At 49.1% G+C, this 22,873-nt stretch overlaps 2 protein-coding genes across 8 annotated transcripts in view; one reads left to right on the top strand and one right to left on the bottom strand.

Annotated features, from left to right (window-relative positions):
• The first annotated feature begins 541 nt into the window (after window positions 1–541).
• RELL2 (RELT like 2) lies at window positions 542–21,037 on the top strand. 5 transcript variants are annotated; one of them, XM_081014919.1, is made up of 9 exons: window positions 542–665; window positions 1,976–2,153; window positions 6,513–6,729; window positions 10,183–10,248; window positions 10,337–10,409; window positions 11,348–11,539; window positions 14,001–14,547; window positions 17,037–17,079; window positions 19,769–21,037. In XM_081014919.1, exons 2-8 carry the CDS (start codon window positions 2,085–2,087, stop codon window positions 17,076–17,078), a joined length of 1,206 nt encoding a protein of 401 aa, XP_080871045.1. In that variant the 5' UTR covers window positions 542–665; window positions 1,976–2,084; the 3' UTR covers window position 17,079; window positions 19,769–21,037. The 5 variants fall into 5 exon arrangements, with proteins under 5 accessions (XP_080871045.1, XP_080871047.1, XP_080871046.1 ...); XM_081014921.1 differs by lacking the exon at window positions 1,976–2,153 and having other exon boundaries at window positions 612–665; XM_081014920.1 differs by lacking the exon at window positions 542–665 and having other exon boundaries at window positions 1,908–2,153; window positions 11,351–11,539.
• Window positions 21,031–22,873, bottom strand: part of FCHSD1 (FCH and double SH3 domains 1) — a 36,815-nt gene continuing 34,972 nt past the window's right edge. For all 3 annotated transcript variants that reach the window (XM_081014795.1, XM_081014793.1, XM_081014794.1), the window contains exon 20: window positions 21,031–21,782. In XM_081014795.1, coding sequence (XP_080870921.1) covers window positions 21,717–21,782 — 66 coding nt within the window. In that variant the 3' untranslated portion in view covers window positions 21,031–21,716. The remainder of the gene's footprint in view (window positions 21,783–22,873) is intronic.

The following is a 22,873-nucleotide window of genomic DNA, read 5'->3' as shown; positions in this document are numbered from 1 at the left end:
CCTTTTGTTTTCATTTTTAAAGTATGCTATGTATCTGAAGGTTCTGCCTCATCCTGGCACATTCCCATGGTGTTTGCTCAAAGAATTGGACTTTTAAATGATATCTATTCAGATTTGGCTCTATGCCTTATTGAGAGGAAGAGGGAAATTATTTGGAAAGAATCTAGTGAGTTAACCTGTCAAGCATACTGTATATCCATCTGTGCTTAATGCACCACAGGTACCCATCCAACATTTTCCATGTATTTTAAAAAAATGTTAATATTAAAATTGCAGTCAATTACAAAAGGAAGCAAGCATACTTCCTTAGATACCCTATAGATCCCAGCACAACTGTACCATTACTGGATTGCAATCACCTCCTTATTTTCAACATACATTTATCTTCCTATCATTTAAATCCTTTGCTCTTTTTGTCATATCCAAAAATATTTGAAACTGGCAAACAATATCCCTTCCCATTTTAATATTCTTTCTTGCCTCTAGTTTTCAAATTGGCTCAGACATTAAAACAGTTTTGGCCACCCTGAGGATTGGGAAAGAACAGGAGGCCTGGAGGGTCCCCCAGATCAGCAAGGTGCAAGTGTGAGATAAAGTCAGCACACTTCCTTAAAGCTAACTACGCCATGGGGCCAACTGCTGCATTTACCCTAGCAGGAAAAGAGGTAAGAATATATTCCCTTTTCAAATACACATTTTTCTCTCATAGACAGAGAAATAGTAGCCATTTACCATTAGAAAAAAAATCCAATTATATCTGTAGGAGAATAGCCTTATTAGGACCAACTAATATGCATAGTGGGACGTGGGTGGCGCTGTGGTCTAAACCACAGAGCCTAGGGCTTGCCGATCAGAAGGTTGACGGTTTGAATCGCCCAGGATGGGGTGAGCTCCCGTTGCTCGGTCCCAGCTCCTGCCCACCTAGTCAAAGTGCTAAAGCGAGATGAGCGCTGCAACCTCAGAGTCGTCCACGACTGGACCTAACGGTCAGGGGTCCCTTTACCTTTACCTAATATTCATAGTGTGTAATGGGGAGGCACACTCTATTGTCTCTCAAAACAGACAGATGCCAACAAAGACCAACTGAAATCACAAAATAGTGAGGGGTAAGCTACTTGAGTTTTCCAGAATACACCTTCTTATTGAAAGTTTGCTTTTTAAAAAAACAAAACAGGGATGAGGAAGCAGAGAAAAATCTGGGCATGCTAAGAAAGCTCCTCTAGTGTGTACTTTTAACAGTGTTTGAGACAGTGTAGGAAGTACTCCGCAGACTTTATCCTGTGAGATACATACATAACAGATTTCAGATTGCACCACCAGTGGCTATTGGCACAAAGATGAATTACGGTATGCCTGTGTAAACATCGTCAGAAGTCATTTCATGTACTGAGTGTTATTCCAAGGCTGGCTTCAGCCGATCATGGCTCTTCTTCGGAGAACCTAGTGCTGCTCTTACAACCTCACAATCTCCTCCTGACTTTACAAGTCCTATATTGATAAAAAGCCAAAGGTTGGGGACGCCACCATGTGACAGTTCATGTGCAGGAGGATCCCATGGATGTACAATGGCAGCTGAGAGTTGTGGTGTTTGGGGAAAAGAAGAGTGAGCATATTTGGGGGTGGGAAGGGGTGCCCAATGCTCAGCAAATGGAAAGAGCATTGCACTCAGCTAAACACACAAACTATTGTTTGTGTGACTCCAGTTATTAATTTAAAAGGTTTCTGAAACAGACTGGAGATGAGAAAAAGGAGAGCAGCTTGAGGGGTTGGTGTGGTCGGGCCCTTGCTGGGTCTCACACTTCTACACGGGCACCAATGTCAACAACCCCCTGTCCCCTTTCTGCTGCTTCCCTTCCTTCCTATTTCCACCCTTCACTAGTCGCCCCCACCACTTCCCTCTGGCCCAGAATTAGAACTATGATGGTGCAGAAGTAGAGAAGGAGCTGCTCCTGCCTTCTCTCTCTTTCACCTCCAGCTCTCTTGCTGACAAATGAGCAGTCAACAGTGTTGATGGAAAGCAGCAGCAACAGCCAGGGGCAATGACAGCCTGTTTGAGCCCACTGAAGTGAGAAGTGGACACACAAATGTTTTGCCTGAGGGCCCACAGCGTCCATATTTTTGGACTTGCACAGAGGGCCATTCACAATAACAAGGTATTAACACAGATATATCAGCATTGGTAAGCCAAATTGTTCATACAGTGTTATTTTTTTAAAAAAATAAATAAATCTTTGGTTTCATCCAGTGTGCAAGTGATAGCTCTCAACCTCTGGAATAACTGTAAATCCATCAATTTAATGGAGCAGTCTGTCCCTTAAGTTTGCTTATTCCAGTATGGCCAATCAGAAGTAACTTACAAAGTGTCCTGGGAAGCTGAAATGAGCACAAATGGGACATCAGTAAATACCGTATTTTTCGCTCTATAAGACGCACCAGACCACAAGACGCACCTAGTTTTTGGAGGAGGAAAACAAGAAAAAAAAATATTCTGAATCTCAGAAGCCAGAACAGCAAGAGGGATCGCTGTGCAGTGAAAGCAGCAATCCCTCTTACTGTTCTGGCTTCTGGGATAGCTGCGCAGCCTGCATTCACTCCATAAGACGCACACACATTTCCCCTTATTTTTTAGGAGGGAAAAAGTGAGTCTTATAGAGCAAAAAATACGGTATATATAAAGTTAAAACACAGGCCGAGTACGGAGGTTATATGTGGCTTTCTGACTTCTGGTGAGGGTTCATATAACTGAATGCTCCTCCTTTAAAGGAACATTCCTATGGCAAGATCCCTTGGAAGAGCAGCTTAGGATGCATCAGATCTCTGGCTCCGTCAGCATTAAGTTCCCAAACCCAGCTCAGCAGAAGGTTTGCCGGCATAAGTTGCTCCTCCTTTTGCTCCTGTCAGCCGCTTCTGGAGCCAGCTGTATGTCCCCTACCCCTCTCCCCCAAAGAGCATTTAAACCAGGCTCCTCAGAGTGCAGCAAGAACAGTGCCAGAAACTTTATTGTTGGTTGACTCTTGTTTTGCTATTCATTTATGTACCTAATAAATGAATAGCATTTGCTTCCATCTTGTAATGTTGAATTTATTCTGTGTTTGCCAAATTGTCGATTTTGTCATTTTTGAATTCACTGGCACATTCTGTATTTTATATGTTTGAATTTCCATGCTCTGTATTTCATTGTTTTGAATGTTTGCTATAAGGCGCTTTGGGCACAGTTCATGAATGAAAAGCTGCACATAAGTAAATCAGTCAATCAACCCTGGCTCAGCTGGGGCTCAGCCAGTGGAGCTAAAGCTTCTTCAGCTGAGGCCAGTTTAGAGAGCTTGCCAGGAGGAGGTGGGGCTAGACTGGATGCTTAGCCAATTCAACTCTGGATAGAATACTATTTTAAAAGCTTGTTTTCCCTCTTCCTGGCTTAGGCAGGGAAGCAGCTGTGCTGCTGAAGGAGTTTGGATCTGGTGTAACTTTACATTTGCATAAATTGCACCAGTTTGCTTTACGCCAGATGCTTGAGGGATTGCTCCCCAAATCTGTGGCTGTCTTCACACTCCTGTTTACTGTGCTCTCCCTGCATTTTCCAATGTGGGCTTTTAAATCACAAAGCTATCCAAAATGCATATGTATCCAGCACTTTGTTATAAAGTACTGCTGTTTGATGTGTTTCTCAAAGCAGCTTGACAACAACTAGAGTCGTTAAGCCATTCTTATTTTGTCTCTAGACAAGTTATCCCTGTTCCATTAACAACCTCTAGTGTGTACTAAAAAAAATGTGACATTAATGAAGCTCTGCTGATATGAAGTTATAGTAATAATAATTTATTATTTATACCCCACCCATCTGGCTGGGTTTCCCCAGCCACTCTGGACAGCTCCCAACAGAATATTAAAAACACAATAAAACATCAAACATTAAAAACTTCCCTATGATGTCTTCTAAAAGTCAGATAGTTGTTTATTTCCTTGACATCCACTACCTAGAAGACCGTCTGCCTGGTTCCCTGTAACCTCACTTCTCACAGTGAGGGAACTGGCAGAAGGCCCTTGGCTCCTTCAGGTATACTGGGCCAAGGCCATTTAGGGCTTTCAAGGTCAGTGCCAACACTTTGAATTGTGCTCAGAAACGTACTAGGAGCCAATGCAGGTACTGGTATTTCAGGACAGGTATTATATGGCCTCGGTGGCCACTCTCGATCACCAGTCTAACTGCCACATTCTGGATTAGTTGTAGTTTCCAGGTCACCTTCAAAGGTAGCCCCACGTAGAGCGCATGGTAGTAGTCCAAGTTGAGAAGTTGAAGTTGATATGAGTTGAGAAATGCACTAGAGGAGTGGGGGACAACACACTTTGCTGTGCTCTGAGGCAGCAATATGAACACACAGTAATTCCCTCCACGTGGGAAACTAGCATTCCAGGGAGATGCAGTGGTGCCTCGCAAGATGAAATTAATTTGTTCCGCGAGTTTTTTTGCCTAGCGAATTTTTCGTCTTGCGAAGCACGGTGTCAGAAAAGTTTTGGAAAAGCTTCAAAAATCACCAAAAACCTCAAAAAAGGCTACCACACCGCGTTCTATGAGTTGCTCCTCAAAGTTAAGTCGCATCTAACGGTGCTTAACGGTGTTAAGAAAAAGGAAACAAACTTGCAAGACGTTTTCGTCTTGCGAAGCAAGCCCATAGGGAAATTCGTCTTGCGAAGCAGCTCAAAAACCGCAAAACCCTTTCATCTAGCGAGTTTTTCGTCTTGCGAGGCATTCGTCTTGCGGGGCACCACTGTGTTTGGGGACTACAATTCTGACCACTGGTTCTGTTAGCTAGGGATGATGGGAGTTGTAGTCCTCAAAACATCCGGAGGCTTGAGTTTGCCTATGCCTGGCTTAGAGTATCCACCAGCAGTGTGATATGATCCAGCCCAGACTTGGCCTTAACAGGTTCTGGAAAGCCTTCCAGTTACTGAGCCTGATGCCGAACCTCGGAATATCAACGTTTCGGCGGGGTCAGATGGTGACAGGCCTTCCCTCCTAAGTCTGTGTGAAATGGCTCCTGGAGGCGCTTTGGCAGCTGCTGCCTCTCTCTCGGTCCCCAGACGGTGCTCTCTCAGCCTCTCCCCGGGCCCCACCCGGTTTCTGCCTGAGAGATTTCTGGAGAGGTTGTGGGGAGGCATAGTCGAGCCCTGGTGCTGAAGGCATGTGCGCGGCTTGCCCGTCAGGCGTCAGGGATGCTGCGAGTGGTACCCGGCCTCGGAGTTGCGGGGTTGCTAGGAGACGGGAGGCAGAAGGGACAGCCTCGCGGGAAGAAGGGCGCTTCAGGTGCGCGGCGAGGCGGTGGCAGCGCGTCGCTGCTTCGCCCGCTGGAGGCGCCCGCGCCATCCGAGGGAGCGGAGGGGGCAGCAGCGCCTAGTGGCCCGGGGAGAAGGATTCGCCCGCCCGGCTCTGGGACGCTCTTGGGAGGAGGCTGAAGCCCATGCGGATTCCGGGGAGGCCCGGCTGGCGCGCACCTCGCCAGGAAGGTGCGCGCGATGCTCTGGGCTCCTGCGCGCGCGGAAGGTGCGCGGCCAGCTGGGGGCCGCCTGGCGAGCAGCTGCGGAGCCTGCCTGGTCGCTGCTGCGGCAGCCGGAATGCGCTCCGCTGAGCGCTGACTTGGGCGTCCGGGGAGGAGAGCCTCCTTGTCGGCCGTGAGTATTTCGGACCTGCAGTGCCTGGAAACCGAGAAGCAGGACGAGGGGAGCGGCCGGGAGCGGAGGGGGGTGGGGAAAGGTGCTTGCACAGGAGGAAGAGGAGGAGGAGCAGGGAGGGAGCCGTCGCGCCTCTCCGGAGCGAGGTTTGTGCTGCAGAGGCAGCGGCAGGAGTGCGGCACCAGTCGTGTCCTTGAGAAGCATCCTCCAGCCCAGCCGCGGAGGTGGAAACAGAGACAAAGACAGACAGATTGAGAAAGCGAGAGAGAGGGAGGCCGGGGGATGCTTCGTCCCGCCGAGAGCGGCGGAGAGGGCGGCCGCGCGCTCGCAAAGGCTGGCGCCGTGTCCTTGGAAAACCTCTAGTAGGGGAAGGAGAGAGGGAGGGAGGGAGAAGCAGGGTTCTGGTCAGGGAACCGCCAAGGCAGAAACGGGAGGCATGAGGAAACGCATTTCTCAAGTCAAAGCATCTCAAAATGGAAGCAGGACGTTTCCTAGGGAAGCAGCAGCAGTAGCTCCTTTCTCCCGGGGATCTGGCTGAGAATCTTTGCCCTTGGACTGCTCGTCCTTGCGCCTGACTTCTGAGGCAGATGGCTGCGAAAGACCCTTGGTAAAATCTCCAGGAACCTCTTTCTGGAAGTCAAACGAAACCTCCCTGATAAACTTTCCGCAACCCCTCAGTAAGGCTTCTCACCGGAGGGGTGCTTTTCGATTAGTGGGGGAGCCCAGGAAACAGGGAGCTGAGCCCCGGTACCTGCCCAGGGCACCTTGGCGCCACTGGCCTGGGTGGGCAACGAGGCACGTGGGCACCTGCGGGCCCTGAGCCATGCGCGCTCCCTCTCTCGCAGATCCGAATGTCGGAGCACAGCAACGACGAGGGGGAGGACGATGCCGACCACCAGCACAGCGTTTCCATGCTGTTCCTGCTGGTCCTGGTCTTCTTCGTCATGGGACTCGTGGGATTCCTTATTTGCCACGTCCTGAAGAAGAAGGGCTACCGCTGCCGGACATTCCGGGATGAGCTCGACTCCGATAACAAGGAGACTCTGACCCAGCTGCAAGATGGTGAGTAAAGGAGGAGGGGGCCCAGAAGGAAAGCAGCGAGCGGGGGTCTTCTTTCTTTCTCAGCACGAGGCTCCCCGCCACCCGCAAGCGCAAAGCGGCGTTCCTTCAAGACCAAGAGTTCGCCAGCCCTGGGCTAGCAAATAGTGAGTTGGAGAAGGGGGCATGGAGAACTCTACGTTTAAAAAAGCATCACTATTTTACCCCACCAGCCTAAATTCTGCGGGTGCAATTTGCTGGAAGGATTAAAGTAATCATATGTGGGCTGCTTTCAGAGTCTTGACAGCTCCCATCCTTTTAGGTTTTGTGACTTTGGCTTTGCTCTGCTCAGCTTCGCTTTCCCCTATCATGCAGCCCAGTCTTATTCACGTTTTTCTTGCTGTGTTCGATGGGAATGACCCAGATCTGAGCTGAAATTTCCGGATCTAAGCAAAAAAAACGTTACTGGTCTCCCTTCCCTCTTCACCAACTTTGCAGCTCATTTGCACATTGCTTAAAGTCACCTCGCTAAATTGGAGCTAATAGCTCATATTTAATAATTTGCAAAACTGTAGCCTTGGAATAATGCCAGCAAATACTAGATTGAGGCAAGAGGTTGAATCTCTTGGTTCAAATCCCTGCTGAACCATAGCCAAAGTCACCCCTCTGCTGTTGGAATTTGTGCACAGAGGACAGCAGGATAGCTCAGTTGGTAAGAGCATGAGACTCTCAATCTCATGGTCTTTGGGTCGAGCCCCATGTTGGGCATAAAGAGTCCTGCACTTGATGACCCTCGAGGTCCCTTCCGCCTCTATGATTTTATGAAGACCAAGGGTTTAATAAGCCAGTGAGAGACCATACTTCTCCAAGCACCTTGTCCTAGCCTCGTGCCAAATCAACTGAAACACATAGGAAAATAGGACCAGAATATCATGGTGGATTGCATGCTAGAATTAGGGGCATCTGAACTTAGGTGGGTGTGAGTGGTTTTCATTATTTTATCCTACCTTTGTTCAAGGAGCTCAGAGTGATCTTTCCCTGCATCAGTCTATTCCCCCAAGCAACCTTGTGAAGTAGGTGAGAGGCTAGAAGACTCGCCCCAAATCAGCCAGTGCCCTTCATGACTGAGTGAAGACTTGAACCCAGGTCGCTCCACCACAATGGTTTTCTTGAACTGAGTGGCAAATAATATTTAGGACTCTGAATCAAGGTAGGATGGAGGGCAACAACAGAAGAGAAATACTGCCTTTTCTGGCAGCTACAGCTGAACTCTTTCCATACAACTTTGACTAAAGTTGGATGACGAAGGAGGAAGTGGAGGCTGCTCCATTAGGGCAAATGGGGGCACTGCGCCATCGACCTCAGTCTGCCCTCAACCAGCCCCAACCTGCCTGCCCTTCTTGCATCCTGTCCAGGAGGAAGGCACTGCCTATTGGCTTCCTCCTTCCATGGCTCAGGGCTGCCCTTGTAGGACTCAGTAGGGAAGAGGGCGGGACAAAATTAGAGGGAGTTGGCTCTGCCTGTCATTGGCCCTGGCTCTGCCTCCTGCTTGAGTCCCTGCCTTCCACCTGACCAATCGGTGGGTACCAGCCACACCTGAAAGCAGGATGTTCCAGTGGGCATAGCTCACTCCTGCGACAAGGGCTCGTTTTGATACCTCATTCTTTTTTCAGGCCAGGAATGTCCTTGTAATGGCATGCCTGAAAATTTGATGTGTGCGCTTGGCTATTATGCCCCTCAGACTTGCTTGTGATTGCGGCCTGAGCCTCATTGTATGTGATGCAGCTATGGGCATTTTGGGGGCACATTTCTGCTGTTTTCCAAATGTGAGGAGGGAGGGAGGATAGGTAAAGATGAGCAGGGAAAGAAAGAGAAAAGCTGTAGTAGGTAGTTTTTATTAGTTTTTCATCAAGGTTGCATTCTACTTTCACCTTAAAGAGCTCAGGTGGCACACATGAATTTATCCTCACAACAAAGCTATAAAGTGGGCTAGAATAAGAAATTGGGACTTGCCCTAGTTAACATTATGGTTGTGAGGAGATTTGAACCCAAATTTCCCTGCACTTCCTGTGCTGCAGAGCGGCATCAAAAAGACTGTAGCTCCGTTGCTCTGAAGGGCATTGTGGCAGCCTTAACCTTGCTACAGAGTTTTGTCTTTTGTAAATGGCCGTTTTCCATTTATCAAGTAGAAACACACAATTATTGAGCTGTTTATAAACAATCTCTGTGGGCTTGGCTTAGCTGTTCTACATCTACTAGAGAGATGTCAGGTGGCCAGGAATGCAAATTTTCAAGAGTTTGTGCATGGCTTCTGTCGAATTTAGATTGCAAAGAAGCAGCAGCATTTAAGAGAGATATTTATCTTTATAAGTAATTGTTTCTAACAATTGCCACATTGTGTAGAAGCAGTGGGTTGCCAAGAAATACAGATATTCCTGAGGAATAAACACAGGGACTGAAGTGTGTGGGGAAGTGACTGACTTCTTTGAATGGCACCCCTGAGTTTGGGAGATTCAATTCAAATTATAGCAGGATGATTATGGGCAGACTGTGCTGCTATGTGATCTGCTAGAGCAGGGCTGGGGAACCTTTTTTTCTGTTGAGGATCACATTCCCGCAGGGCTAATCTGTCAGGAGCAGGGCCAGCAAGATGAAGCAACTGCCTCAGGCGGCAGGATCCACAGAGGCAGCAGATTTGGCCTGCATGGAATGTATCACCTGCCATTACACTGGTGGCAGAAACAGCTACATCACATCCCTTGGAGGCCGGATCTGCGTCTCCTCAGCAGCCCCGCCCCCATGTTGCCTCTACAGAGGCCTCTTGGCGAATAGGAGGCCCTGCTGCTCTCCCCCTGCCCTTGTTCCATGGCAGGGGCATGCACACCATTTTGTGGCTCACCCCAGGTACCAAAATGTCTTGGGCTGGCCCTGGTCAGAGGCCACATGTGGCAATGGCAGGGAGCGATGGAGCCACAAATGGTGTAGAGAAGCTCATTTTCTCTGTCTCCTTGCCCCTGCATGAAATCAGGCCAAGGGCTGCTTGTGGCCACAGGTCGTCCCCCTCCCCGTAGCTTGTTGGGTGGGACAGGACTGCTAGGTTAGCTTCCTAATTCACTGTTGCTTGCCAGGGCAGAGGGTGCAAGGCAGCAGGGGGATTGGCACAGTGCAAATGCACCAGCTGTGTGTCAGGTTGGTTCCGCTGATGGTTTGCACTATGCCAACCTCCAGCCCCCTTGCCTCTCCTTCTTGATAGTACCTCACCTGCTGGGAAGCTGCAGTAACAGCTGGGGCCCCACCCAGCAAGCCATTTCTGTTTGCACACCTCTGTTAGAGAGAACAGCTTCCCAGGTCACTTTTGCAGAACCATGGGGCTAGCTGTTCCTTGAGCATTTCAGGGTTTTTGATGCTGTATGGAGATTTATCCCGTCACAAAAGTTCCTATGTTTCTTCTATCACTGCCATATCTTTTCATTTCAGATGAAGATGAGGAGCTGAATGAGGACACTGTAGAGAAGATAGTGAAGTGCATCATTCAGAATGAAGGTAAGGCTTAACCTTGGTTTAACGGTTGGGAAGTCCCTGTACATGAGGACCTTGCTGTGACACATGTCTTCTTTCTCCCCTTTGTTAGCAAATGTGGAAGTCCTGAAGGAAATGCTGGGAGATGGTGACGCTGATCTCCCACTGCCAGTCCCTGTGCCCAGGTGAGTACAGGGTCCAGGTGCACCATAGAGCCTATCGCATTTTGGGAATCTCTGCTATGCCATCCTTCCTTGAAGACTGGGCTAGAGGTCAGCTGTCAGTGAGGAAGAGATGGAGAGATTAAAGCCCTTGTCTCTGTGCTAGAAAAGGGCAAAGGGGAAGTCCAGTCTTGAATCCCTGGAGTTCATATGGCTCCCTCAACATTTCATTTCATTACAGTTCGGGTTGTTTTTGGTTCCTGAGGCAGAAAAACCAAATGGGGTCTTCACTCCCCAGTCCATGCTGGGATTGTATTGTGGTGGATGCAGGTAGCGTCTAAACCACCTAGCCTTGGCTGTAGTCTAAACCACCGAGGTTGGTAGTTTGAATCTGCTCAACAGTGGTGAGTTCCCTTTGCTCTGTCCCAGCTTCTGCCAACCTAGCAGTTCAAAAGCACATCAGTGCAAGTAGATAAATAGGTAGCATTGTGGCAAGAAAGTAAACGGCATTTCCGTGTACTCTGGTTTCCATCATGGTGTTCTGTTGTGCCACAAGCGGTTTAGTTCTGCTGGCCACATGACCCAGAAAGCTATCTGTGGACAAACGCTGGTTCCCTCAGCCTGAAGTGAGATGAGCACCACACCCCATGGTCACCTTTGACTGAATTTAACCATCCAGAGGTCCTTTACCTTTATATCTTTTGTACTGTGGTGGGTGGGGGTTGTGTTTTTGTACCGCTCACATTTATTTCAGTGGGGCTTCCTTAGGAGAACTTCCTGGTAGCTTGAACTCTGTGGGTCACATTTGTCTGTGTGAATCTCAGAACCTCTTGTGCTTGTCTCATGGTAATGTGCTGGTCACGCCTTGAGGGTTGCATCCTTCTGTTTAGATTGAGTGGGGCAATTATGTTCCGAGTTCAATGACTGTTGTGGCAATTAGCTTTCTGTTCTCTTTTCTCCAGCAGCCTCTGCCCACATCGCAGCAGCCAAGATGCAGGCCTGCCCCATCACCACACGGTGCACTTGGGCTCAACGCAAGCCCCTTGCATCCACTGCAGTAGGAAAAAGAGGCACCCGCTGCATCGACAGGGCCGCTCCAAGGAGGGCAAGGGCAAGATGCACCCGGGGGAGACCACGGTCTTCTCTGTGGGCAGGTATTTATCAAGAGACAGGTCTTTCTTTATTTCCACGCCATCCTTCATTTTACTAGATTTCAGCATAAAAACATAATACAACATCTTGGAAAATCAGTGTAAAGGGAGTAGAAGAAAGGCACTTTGCAATTCTTCGGTTGGGACAAGGCATTCACCATAGCAGGTGGCAGGGCAGGAGTGAGGTGCGCAAGGGTGCTTTCTCCAGTTGTTTTGTTTTTACATTTTCCCTCTCCTAACAAACGGGTTTTTTTTAATATATAAAAAAGTTAGAATATTTGTAGACTGCACCCTCAAATAAAATATTAAGTCACTGGTAGAATAAAAGGTATGAGTGCAATAAAACATACCATAAAGTAATAATAAAATGACTGGCTCATCTTGGAACAAGTCAAACAACTACGTTGTTGTCTGCACCCATCTCTCTCAGGAGACAATGGAGGAGTGCGCCTTTGGGGGTGAGGGCAAACTGTTAGAAAGTTGCAGAGCCTGCTGTGGTTGTAGAGACCAACATAGGAGAGACATTTTCCCCCCCATAACTGCTTTCCTCTGCGTTGTTTTTGCTGCGCTTGCAGCACCAAAGTGACCTCTCTGGGGCTCGAGCCTGTGCAATGTGTCTGGCGGTCCTGGGCTGCCCAGACGACAAGATGCCCCCCCCCCGGAGCCTTGCTGATGTGGTCCAAAGGAAAACATTTGGCACCAGCTTGTCTGCAAGAGTTGCCAGAAGGAGGCATACAAGACGCCATCCAACCTCCTTAGGGAATCCACACCAGCTTTTTGTAGGGTTTATATTGTGGGAATGTTCTGGGGTGCAGGAGAGGATATATTGACTAATTATATCCTTATCCAACTTGTGCTAACAAGTTCCCAAAATATCAGCAGAGTTTATAAACATTCCCCTTTAAGTTCGCAACGGTAACGTGTGCACAGGTTCGCTAGAACCTCTATAATAATTACTCTGGTAATTTCCCCTTTTGTTCCCTCTTAAAATACAAGACACGACACAGTCTTTATAAAAGTATAAAAGAGTTTACTCACGTTCTGTTCACAATATGATCCCAGAAGGCAGACAGCTTAAAAAGGTTACATACATTCAGAATCTATCTTGTAGCAAGATAGACCTTATCTCCTCTCGTGGCTGGGAGCCAAGAGAGCATCCTTAGATGTTTCCTCATCGAAGGAAGATGGCAGAGAGAGAGAGTCGCTGCCTGCCCTGTGCTTTTGTCATTACCTGCACAGGTGAGGCCACACCCACCTCTGGTCACATGCGGAGGAAGTCCGTCCCCAGGAAGTTTACCTGCTTGCTGGACTGACATCCCTCCCCATGTTCTAACATGTACACTCTAGGAATGTTGTCATTGACTGCTCCTGTGTTTACATCCCACATATATAAACAATAACTATGCTGGGGTGGGAACTGAGACACTCTGACTCCCGAGCTAGCATAGTTTGATCTCCATTTTGGGGGCATGTCAGGACCTGGTCAGGTGTTGGATACTTGAAGCTGAGCCTCCCTCTAGTCTTCTGGTCCAGCTCCTTTTTGGTCCTCCTAATGTTGGTAGGGCCAGGACTACAGAGGTTTCCAGAATGGTGGGAATCCAGCACTGCATCTCCCTCTCCAAGGTCAGAATTCTTGGCCTTCCAGGGGCCACGGAATGGCAGGGCCAGGCATATGAAAAGCAGCAACAAAAGGGAAGAGGACACATCATTTCTCACATGGTGAAAAGGAAACTTTCCACACCAAAGCCAATCTGTTTTGAATAAGAGGTGTTTAATAAAGACACAGTAGAGGACCCCATGAATGGGACACCCTCCAACGGCTCATCCAGTGCCTCACAACACTGAGCCCACATGAAGAGATTTGCCCTTATTCTTAGTGAGCGAATGGTGCTTGCCTTGGCTCCATAAGAGAGAGTGTATTTATATTCTCAGCTAGTTGATTAGGCATACTTGCCAGATGAAAAATGAAAATAAATCAAAGGCAAAGTGAGGGGGTCAGAGCACCAGCTTGATGAGTAGTGTCTCATGGTTTGACTTGGAAGTGTTGCAATTTTAGCCTCTTTCCTGAGTCTTTGAGGAAAAGATTTAAATTATGTGAGAAAGGACTCCCTAACTGGTTTCCACAGGGCTCATGCTCAGCCTTTTCTCCCCATTCAAACGTTCACTCCTTTTCCTTAGCATGTTCTTCTAATCTAGCATCTGTGGGGAGAGTGAGAGGTGGACACCAAAATACAGGAATAATAAACCTTTTTGAAAGTATCCAGGGGAAAGGTATGCTATTCTGCATCAGAGAGTAGCTAGTAGGATATGGTTAGTATCTTATGCACAAATAATATAACCAAGTACCTCAGAGTTTTGCTTTCTGTTCTGTCAGGAGACCTTGCAACCCAGATAATGAGGGATCTTACAGGGTATTTTGTCACTGTTGATTCACCTTACTTCCTTTATCCCCCCCGCCCCCCAGATTCCATGTCACCCATATTGGGAAGAAACAGGAGGAGTCTCTCCCTGGTAGCAAACAGGACCTTGGATCTGCTGACACAAACCAGGAAACCCACAGCAACGAGAAACTCCCATGGGAGGGGTCCCAGAATGGAATCGTTCACACAGGCGAATTTCAGCAAGGAAGACTCCAGCAGGCAGATCCTGAAAGTGAAAAAGGGTCCAAGGAAGAATGGGCAGATGAGTCCACTCAAGGAGAAGGCCCCTTGAACACGACAGCCAATTCAGATGTCTCCATGAACGGACCAGAGAGGAAAGAAAACCCTACGCCCTGCTCATTGCAAGAGGCCAGCCTCCTAGGGACTGCGACAAGCAATGCGTCCGAGACAAACTGCTCTACCGGACCCAAGTGCTTTGGGTCAGAGGATCTGGAGAGGCTGGATAAGGACGTGGCTGCCTCTGAGGACGAGGGTGTTCAAAGGGCAGCTAATGATGTATCAGAAAAAGTAGCAGCCAGACTAGATATATCAGGAAACGAGATCAATAGAACAAACAGCACAGAACTCCAGGTAGATACTGTTATGTCCTCTCTTTCCTCATCTTACGGAACACCCCATTTCTCTTTCTGTGCACAGGGATACTAAGAGCATTGTTGACTAACAGGTAACAGCCCACATCCAAACTGATACCACTGAAAGGGCCAGGGGCTGCAATTCACAGATTCTCTTGAGATAGTGGAGGAGGATAAACAGCCAGTGGGTAACTGTTTACATGTATGAAAAATCCAATCTTCAAGCAGGGGCCACAGAGCACCTAGCACTGAGAAGTAAGGTGTGTCTGTGCCCACTTACCTACCTACAGAAGCTGGTGCAGCACTGTTTTCCCGCTGCAGAGGGAGTTCTAGTTCCCCTTCCCTCCTCTAATGACACATGCACCCAGTGATGGAGGAAGGGGGGTGCGCCCCAGGTGTCCTCACTGAGAGGGGTTACAAAATGAGTTTGTGTTTTTTTTAAATGGAGTCACGAAACTTTCTAGGAGTGACGTGGTGGCTTAGGCGCCTGCAGGTTCCACGCTGCCTAAAACGGCAGTGTGGGACTTGCGCCTGCCTACTGCCTCTCCCTCAGCTGCCCTATAGCTGAGGGGGAGGCGGTGGAGAGGCTCACCCTGCCCCACCCCCACGGGTGGATTGCCCCGCCCCCGGCTGCAGGACACGCCCCCACACCAGGCACCCGAGTGGCTAGCTACACTGCTGCATGTGCCTCACTCTGAACTATTGTTCTTGGGCAAAATGATCTGAGGGAGGCTCTGTATCTTGCCAGAAAAGCGGGAAATGCATATCCTAAGTCGTCCCACCACCCAAAATCTATTTGTGTCTGTACTAAGCAAGAGTTCTCCAAAGGGAAGAACTGTGATGAAAATAAGGGCAGCAAGGTAGCTGCAAGAGGATTTCCCAGTGCAGGATAGATTTGGGAAGAACATTAATCTTCCAAATGTTACAGCACTAAGAAATTTAGTTCCATGAACATCAAAACATTAAAAAAAAATATAAGGATAAAACTAGGAAGGTACAGGACTGTAATGAGTTCAGGTAATAATGGTGATACAACAGCAAAGAGGAGAGGAAATAAGTGTTTGAACTGTTGCTTACTGCCAAAAGCAAGCAAATGCTGATGAAATGAAGTGTTTTTGCTTCAAACGTCATTGTAAATAGTGAAATGCAGGCCAGAGAGGCAGCAGAGGCACCCTTTACAGAATGCTTGGGTAAAAGCTATACAAATTCACAAATATTGTTTTAATAACTTCTAGGATGGCTGCCTTGTTGTGGTTAAATGATGGAATGCAAAAATATTCAGGAAAACAACATACAAGCTGAAATCAGCTTAGAAGCAGTAACTTTTATATTCAGAATATCCATGGAGGGTTACGAGGTCAAAAGATGTAGAAACCAATCTATCTCTGAAGTGGCAGAAATGAAAAATTACATACTATTTGAAATAGGACACTCAAATATCTGGTATATTATTATTGCTTAAACATATTTGTTCTTGATGTGTAACCTCTTACCCCATTTACACTGGCATTATTACATATCCAACATTTTCTTGGTTTGACAGAAAGAATTTGGTAGGTGGAGGAGATGGAGCATAGAGTTTTATATAGACAGGGTGCTACCTGCTGTACCTGCTAAAACCATAATTTTGAATTGCATACCACTTAGTTATTTAGTGCATGAAGCAGCAAAATATAAATATAACCTCCCTGGCAGTAGTAAATAAAATTATTAGTAATTTTACTAATACGGCAGGTTGCTACCTTTTAATAATGCCCCATATCTGCTATCTGAGATGTGCCACCTCAGCCTACCTAAAGGTAGAACAGGCCCATAAACTCATATTATTTTAAGATGTGCTTTCCTGGTATACGTTAATTTTTTAAAAAAAGAAGACATACCTTTTAGCAATTGCATATCACGAGTCTGCAGTGCCCATTAAAACTGTCACATGTAAAATGGTCCTTAGACTGGATTCCACCTCCTTCCCTGACAGGCCTTTTTACAGAATCATTGCTGAAGCTCTCTAATCCCATATCTACCTCATAAGACTTCACTGAGTGCCAATTAGCTCATACCTGTAAATCTCCTTGGGGTTTTCACATGCTTAGGAAGAGCCATGATTCCTAAGCAACTCCTGGCACCAGTGCCCACCATCAGGAGTGCCAGCTTGGCCCCACGACTTTGGGTGCCCGGGGCCATGGATACCATGGGCACCCAGGGGCCCCAGGGAGTTGGCACCTATGCCCACCATTCTGGGCACTGGCATCTCTCGCCCACTCATACGGCCTACCCAGTTCCCATCCCTTGCTATTGTTGGCATAGACCATCTGGCCAAATCCTAGCCAGTATAGGGACCCCTAGGTGTTCTTCCAGGACCCCTAGAAGCCTCTTTGCCACTCTTGCCCCGCTCCTTAGGTGACATGTTGTGGGGCTTCTGGGGTTTTTAGTAACGTAAGCTGCTGGTGTGACCCTTTCCCTGCTTGTTTCTTGCCTCTTTTCTCCCAGGAGCAGAGGCTGGTGGTGCAGGACCCAGGAGTATCCATGTGACGTAAGTTCCACACTCTGCTTGTCAACAGCTGGGACTGAGGGTTTGAGTGTTGCCACAAAGCCGCTCCCAGCGTTATGCTGGGGGGAGGCCAGACTGCCTGACAAAGTATGTAACGTGCAGGTCGGGAGTAGCTCTGCTTTTACTGGACTGGCAAGAAGTGATGGGATTCTTTGGCACACGGAAACCAGACGGGGACTGCTGCTCTCTGGGCTTCTCTTTGTCCTCCCCAGGCACCAGAGCAATCTGAGCCACGTTGCTCTGAGGTGGAAGCTTCACAGCCTGCCAGTCTACTGCTGCTCCCCAGGGGAAGATAGCTATCCCTGTACCAGGCCCAGACTCTTTCCGGGGACACGTGAAGTATTAGGTTAGGGTTTCCACCTACGCAGAACATAGGAGAGCTCAACTTTCACCCATCGTTCACCTCCTCACCCTTTAAGCACCCATCTCCTCACTCAGCGAGGAATGGTGTTGGGGACACTGTGATGATAGCCATTGACCCGTTCGGCAGGCATCCTGCCAAAAAGCGTTCACAGTGATTCCTCCAGCAGATCTAGTGCCATAGCTCATCAGACTGGGCCCATAAGCACATATGCCTGCTGCACCCACAAGATCCAGGGCTCTCCTTTGGTGGTCCTGTGGCAGCCCCAGTGTGGACAGCAGCAAAACAGCCCTTTTACCATGTTTATGGTCAGTTCCACACATACCTAGAAGCAGTGACACTTTAGTTAAAACTACCAGTCAGATCCACAGCCCTGTGAAGTATGTGCAGGCCTAGAGAAGTTATAGGGCTCCTCATTTGCCCCAAAGAAGGGTTCACATCCCACCACAGGGATAAGGCTTTTTGGAGGGTAACACTTCCAGGTGTGTGTGTTTGATTGATTGCAATGTAAGGGGCTCACACAGAAAAATATGAATTGTTCTAACAGCCATGTCACAGTAAACAAAGACTCTGAGCTGCTTAGTATGAGAGAAAAAGGGGAGAGGCAGATCACTCCTACTGCATGGAGATGGAAATCCAGCTGCTGGAAAGCAAGGGTGGGCGGTCTGCGTAGCAACAGAAATTTCAAAGCAAAAGTGAGAATCAGTTCATACCAGGAGGCAAGAGGGTGTTAACCTTTCTTGGTGGAGGGCGAGGATGACAGGAGGACACAGTAGGGCTAGGAAAGGGATCACGGTCCTAACATGCAGCCAGTTTTTTACACTGTGTGAGAAACGGGAGACCCATTTCACCCGCCCCCACCCAGAGAAGGGTTCAAGTCTCCTGGTGGGAACAATGACTGGGGGGGGGGGGGAAACAGCCCTATTGTAATGGAGTGAGAGAGGAAACATCTACTTGGACAAGCAGCAATGGAAGCGACAACAAAGCAAGGTCACAGGAGCCAAGACTGAACCGGCCAGTAGGATTGGGGAGCGGGAGGGAGCAGGATTAGCATTGCCACATAAAATAGGAGGGAAATGGTCAGGTCCCACTCCTGAGGACTTTGCTCACCAAGCTCTCTTTTAGCATTTGACTGGAAAGAATATTTCTAGACAGTGAGGGCAGGAGCAGGAAGTGATGCCACAACTCCTACGCTACAGGGCAATTCTCCACTTGCTGAGCCAGAAGATCTTGGATGGGATCTCTCTAGTCTTGCCCTGTGACCTCTTCTCCCTCTACTCCCCACCCCGCTGCTGTGAGTGGGATAACCCCAAGCCACACAAGCTACTCCTAAATGACCCGACTGTAGCACCTGTGCAGGTACAGTCCAGACAAGGCCCATGGTTCAGTTGATGGCTGTGGACTCCTAGGAGAAAGGGCTGGGAAGAGATGCAGGCAATACAGCATCCAGCACTGCAGAAGATGACGGGGTTGGGAGTTGACTTTTGGCAGTCCAACTGCATGGCTGATCTCTGCAATAGTAACCAGGGGGTAGTGAGGTGTGAAGAGTCAGCCCCTTTCTGCTTGCCAGAGCATAGTCAGGGGTGACAAAGATACAGATCAGGAGTTCTGCTGGGCAGTATTGCTCATGACCCCCCCCCTCCGAAGCCCTTCCCATTGAGAATCCCATCCTAAAGACTAGTGAGCAGCGCTGGGAACAGGGTTGTAGCTAGCTGCTCTGGCACCCAGAGTGGCGAGGGCGGGGTGAGCTGCCCATGGGGGCGCTATGGCGATCTGCGCACGGGAGTGCCGTGGCAATCCACCCAGGGGGGCGGCATGGCAAGCTGCCCACGCAAGCCCCACGCTGCCATTTTGGGCAGCGCAGGGGCCCGAGCCACCACGTCACTCCCAGGAGAGGCACGTGGCTTGGGTGCGCTGCAGGCCAGACCCCCCTCAAGGATGACACCCACACCCCCCGGACTCCCCTTCCTACGCCCCTGGCTGGGAAACGGCCAAAGTGTGTGCTGAACAGCATCAGTAATAAAAGCAAGCAAGGGCAGCTCCAGCATGAGCCACAGCGAGCCAAGTAGCTCAGGAGACAGGAGGATGGAGGAGCATGTGACCCCTCCTGCCCACCTACGGAGGAGGGGCACCTCCATCACTGTTGTTCTGGCCTACCACTATGGGCTGCATTGTGGAGTCATCCTTTTAACCCCTTGTGAAAAGTTGCAGTGGAACTCTGGCTGCTTCCAGATGGAGGGCAGTTACCACTATCCTTTGCCTTTGGTAGACGTTTCTGTTCACGCTCCTTCCTTCAACATTTTTTTTCAGAGCCTGCCTGCTCCATGTTCAGGGTTGCAAAGCAGAGAGATGCACACAGAGCCAACACTAGGTTCGCAAGAACTAGGCGGCCAGAACGAGTCACGCCTGGGCCAGAAGAGCGACACCACACCTGGCAAGGATGTGCCACTTCCACTAGTAGAACTATGACACTTGGCAAGAGCCTCATCCCCATTGCAACAGCTACTCACACAGCAGCAGCGGAAGAGCGCAGTAACGGGACTGTGTTGTGGCGTTATCCACCTTGCTGAAACCTCATTCTGTTGAAAGCTTTGCTAAGGCACCTGTCTGCAACCATGCGACTTGTGGGATGGGATGGCGGGACCCACCGGTATGCCTGAGCTGGTAAGAATCCCATTCTTCTCCATGCTGGGGCTCAACTTGCGGTGCTTTGAAGAATCCCAGATTTGTATCTCAGGATCCTTCTCACATCCCGCTCCAGGCGCTGCCCTTTCAGCAATAGCCCATTTTCCTGCATGCCAGTCAGGTCTGAGTGAACGATTAGTGTTTAAAAAATAAAATACAGCTACTGCTTACAGCAGGAAGAGAACTCAGCCAATGTGGGTGGAGTGAGTTTTGAACTAAGGGGAGAAGGCCCTTGGTATCGCCTGCTCTGCTCGTAGCTGTGACTCAGCTTAGCCGGCTTAAAGTCTGAGTGTCCACTCCCATCCTGACCAGGGAATACAGTGGCCCTGGGGGCTGCATTTAGGCAGGTAGCTGGACCCAGGGTAACCTCCCTGGTTTCCAGCATTCACACAAGACAATCAGAGGAGCTAGAATTACAACTCAGGAGCAGCAGTTACACAAGAGGAAATGTGAATTCTGCCTCAGACCGCAATATTTACAAACAGGCACTCCCCTAAGTGATAACTCCTTGCAAAGATCCTGCTCTAGTGTCTACTAACCACACCATCCTCTTTGAAGCAGCCAAATAGCACCTAATTCTGAGCCCCTTTGCTGTGGGGCTCAATGTGGTATGTGTGGGGACTTGCATGGGGTGGGGGTGGGGGCTGCTTTGCTCAGCACAGATCCTGGAGACTCTTGTGGCTCCGGATAGGCTTTCCTCCTCGCTAGGAGACCAGAACTTGGCTTGGGAGATGAGCCAACTAAACACTCCCCCAGACCCTGTGATTTCTAGTCTTCTGTGTTCTAGTTAAGCCATGACCGAAGGCCACCTCTGCCTTCGCCCTACATCTTTTCATGTTTAAGTACAGTGTAAACAAAAACTAACCCTATTAAAGATGCTGAAGACGTGCAGAATGGTGTCTGTTTATTCGGTCAGTACCTGCCCATCTATTGCCTCTCAAGGACACAGCGCAGGCGCCAGCTCACTCAGCAAGGGGCAGCAAAAGAACTGCTGGCTACAAGAAGAGCAGCAGACCCGGCCGTTGTCAATAGTTCTGACAGACAAAGTGCAGACAGATGCTAGCTAGCAGCATTTAAAGCAAAGGGAGAGACCTGCTCCCATCTCAAACCACAGGACAGGAAAAAAAGGAAATGCTTGGCATTGTCTTGAGTAGCAGTCCAAGGAATGTCAAGGGCCAACAGAACTTGCCGTTTCTAGGTCCTACGCTGTGGGGCTCGACCCAGTGCAGAAAGAAAGACAAACTTGTTTTCAACATTCCCTGGCAAGTCCATTCTGGTGCAGTCCATCTGAGCATGTACTCATGTGCTGAGGTAGAGAAGCTCATCGCAGCAGCAACAGCAGCAGCAGCAGCAGCAGCAGCAGCAGCAGCAGCAGCAGCAGCAGCAGCAGCAATGCTCCTCTCAGCACCTCCATCCCACTGCTGGCTTGCTGGTGCTGGAAGATGTGAGCACAGGCTCAAAAGCAGCCAGAGGCACCCAAGAACTCCAAGCAGAAACGGATTTGCTTGTGGCCCCACCAGCCCCCAAAGCGCTCAAGCCTTCTTGGAAAGCCAAGTCCCTGGCAGATGTGGACTTAATCATGGCTGGGCAGCGAGTCATCTTCTGGAGCCTTCGATGGTGGAGGTGGTGGAGCCCGAACCTAAAAAGAAAGGGCGAGGGAAGGCAGCATTTCTGAAGGGTGTAAAGTTCTTGCACTGCATCTTATGCCCACAAAGGGGCAAGCTTAGGACCCTATTAGTGTTTTTCTCAAAATCCATCAGAAGGAGTCTGGAGTATTGCTGACATTTATGTTACACTTTATCTCCCATGTTTTTTTAAACATCTATATGAAACCGTTGGGAGAGATCACCGGGGGTTTGGGCTGGGTGTCCACCAGTATGTGGATGATTCCCAGTTCGACCTACTACTTAAACTGGAACCAGTGAAGGTCCTGTGTGAGTGTCTGGAGACGGTTGGAGGATGGGTGGTGGTCAATGGATTGAGATTGAATCCTGACAAGACAGAAGTACTGTTTCTGGCGAACAGGGGGCAGGCAGGTGTGGGGGAGCCCCTGGTCCTCAAGAGGGTAACTGTGCCCCTAAAAGACCAGGTGTGCAGCCTTGGGGTCATTTTGGACTCACAGCTATCCATGGAGGTACAGGCTAATTCTGTGTTCTGGGTGGTTGTCTACCAGCTCCATCTGGTATGCAGGCTGAGATCCCACCTGTCTGTGCAGTGTCTCACCAGAGGGGTACCGGCTCTGGTTATCTCCCGCTTGGACTACTGCAATGCACTCTATGTGGGGCTACCTTTGAAGGCGACTTGGAAACTACAACTATTCCAGAATGTGGCTGCCAGGCTGGTGACTGGGAATGGCCGCCGTGACCATGAAAACTGGTCCTAAAAGATCTACATTGGCTCCCTGTATACCTAACGGAGTGTCTCCACCCCCATCATTCAGCCTGGACACTGAAATCCTCCTCCAAGAGCCTTCTGGTGGTTTCCTCACAGCCAGTAGTGCAGTTACAGGGAACCAGGCAGAGGGCCTTCTCGGTAGTTGCACCTGCCCTGTGGAATTCTCTCCCATCTGATGTCAAAGAGATCAAGAATTATACAACCTTCAGTAGACATCTGAAGGCAGTCCTGTATCAGGAAGCTTTTAATGTGTGATGTTGTGTTGTGTTTTTGTATATTCAGTTGGAAGCTGCCCACAGTGGTTGGAGTAACTCAATCAGATGGGTGGGATACAAA

Source organism: Podarcis pityusensis (genome assembly GCF_964106645.2).
Source record: "Podarcis pityusensis genome assembly, chromosome: 7".
Taxonomy (NCBI): Eukaryota; Metazoa; Chordata; class Lepidosauria; order Squamata; family Lacertidae; genus Podarcis; species Podarcis pityusensis.
This window is presented reverse-complemented; position numbering and strand designations above follow the sequence as displayed.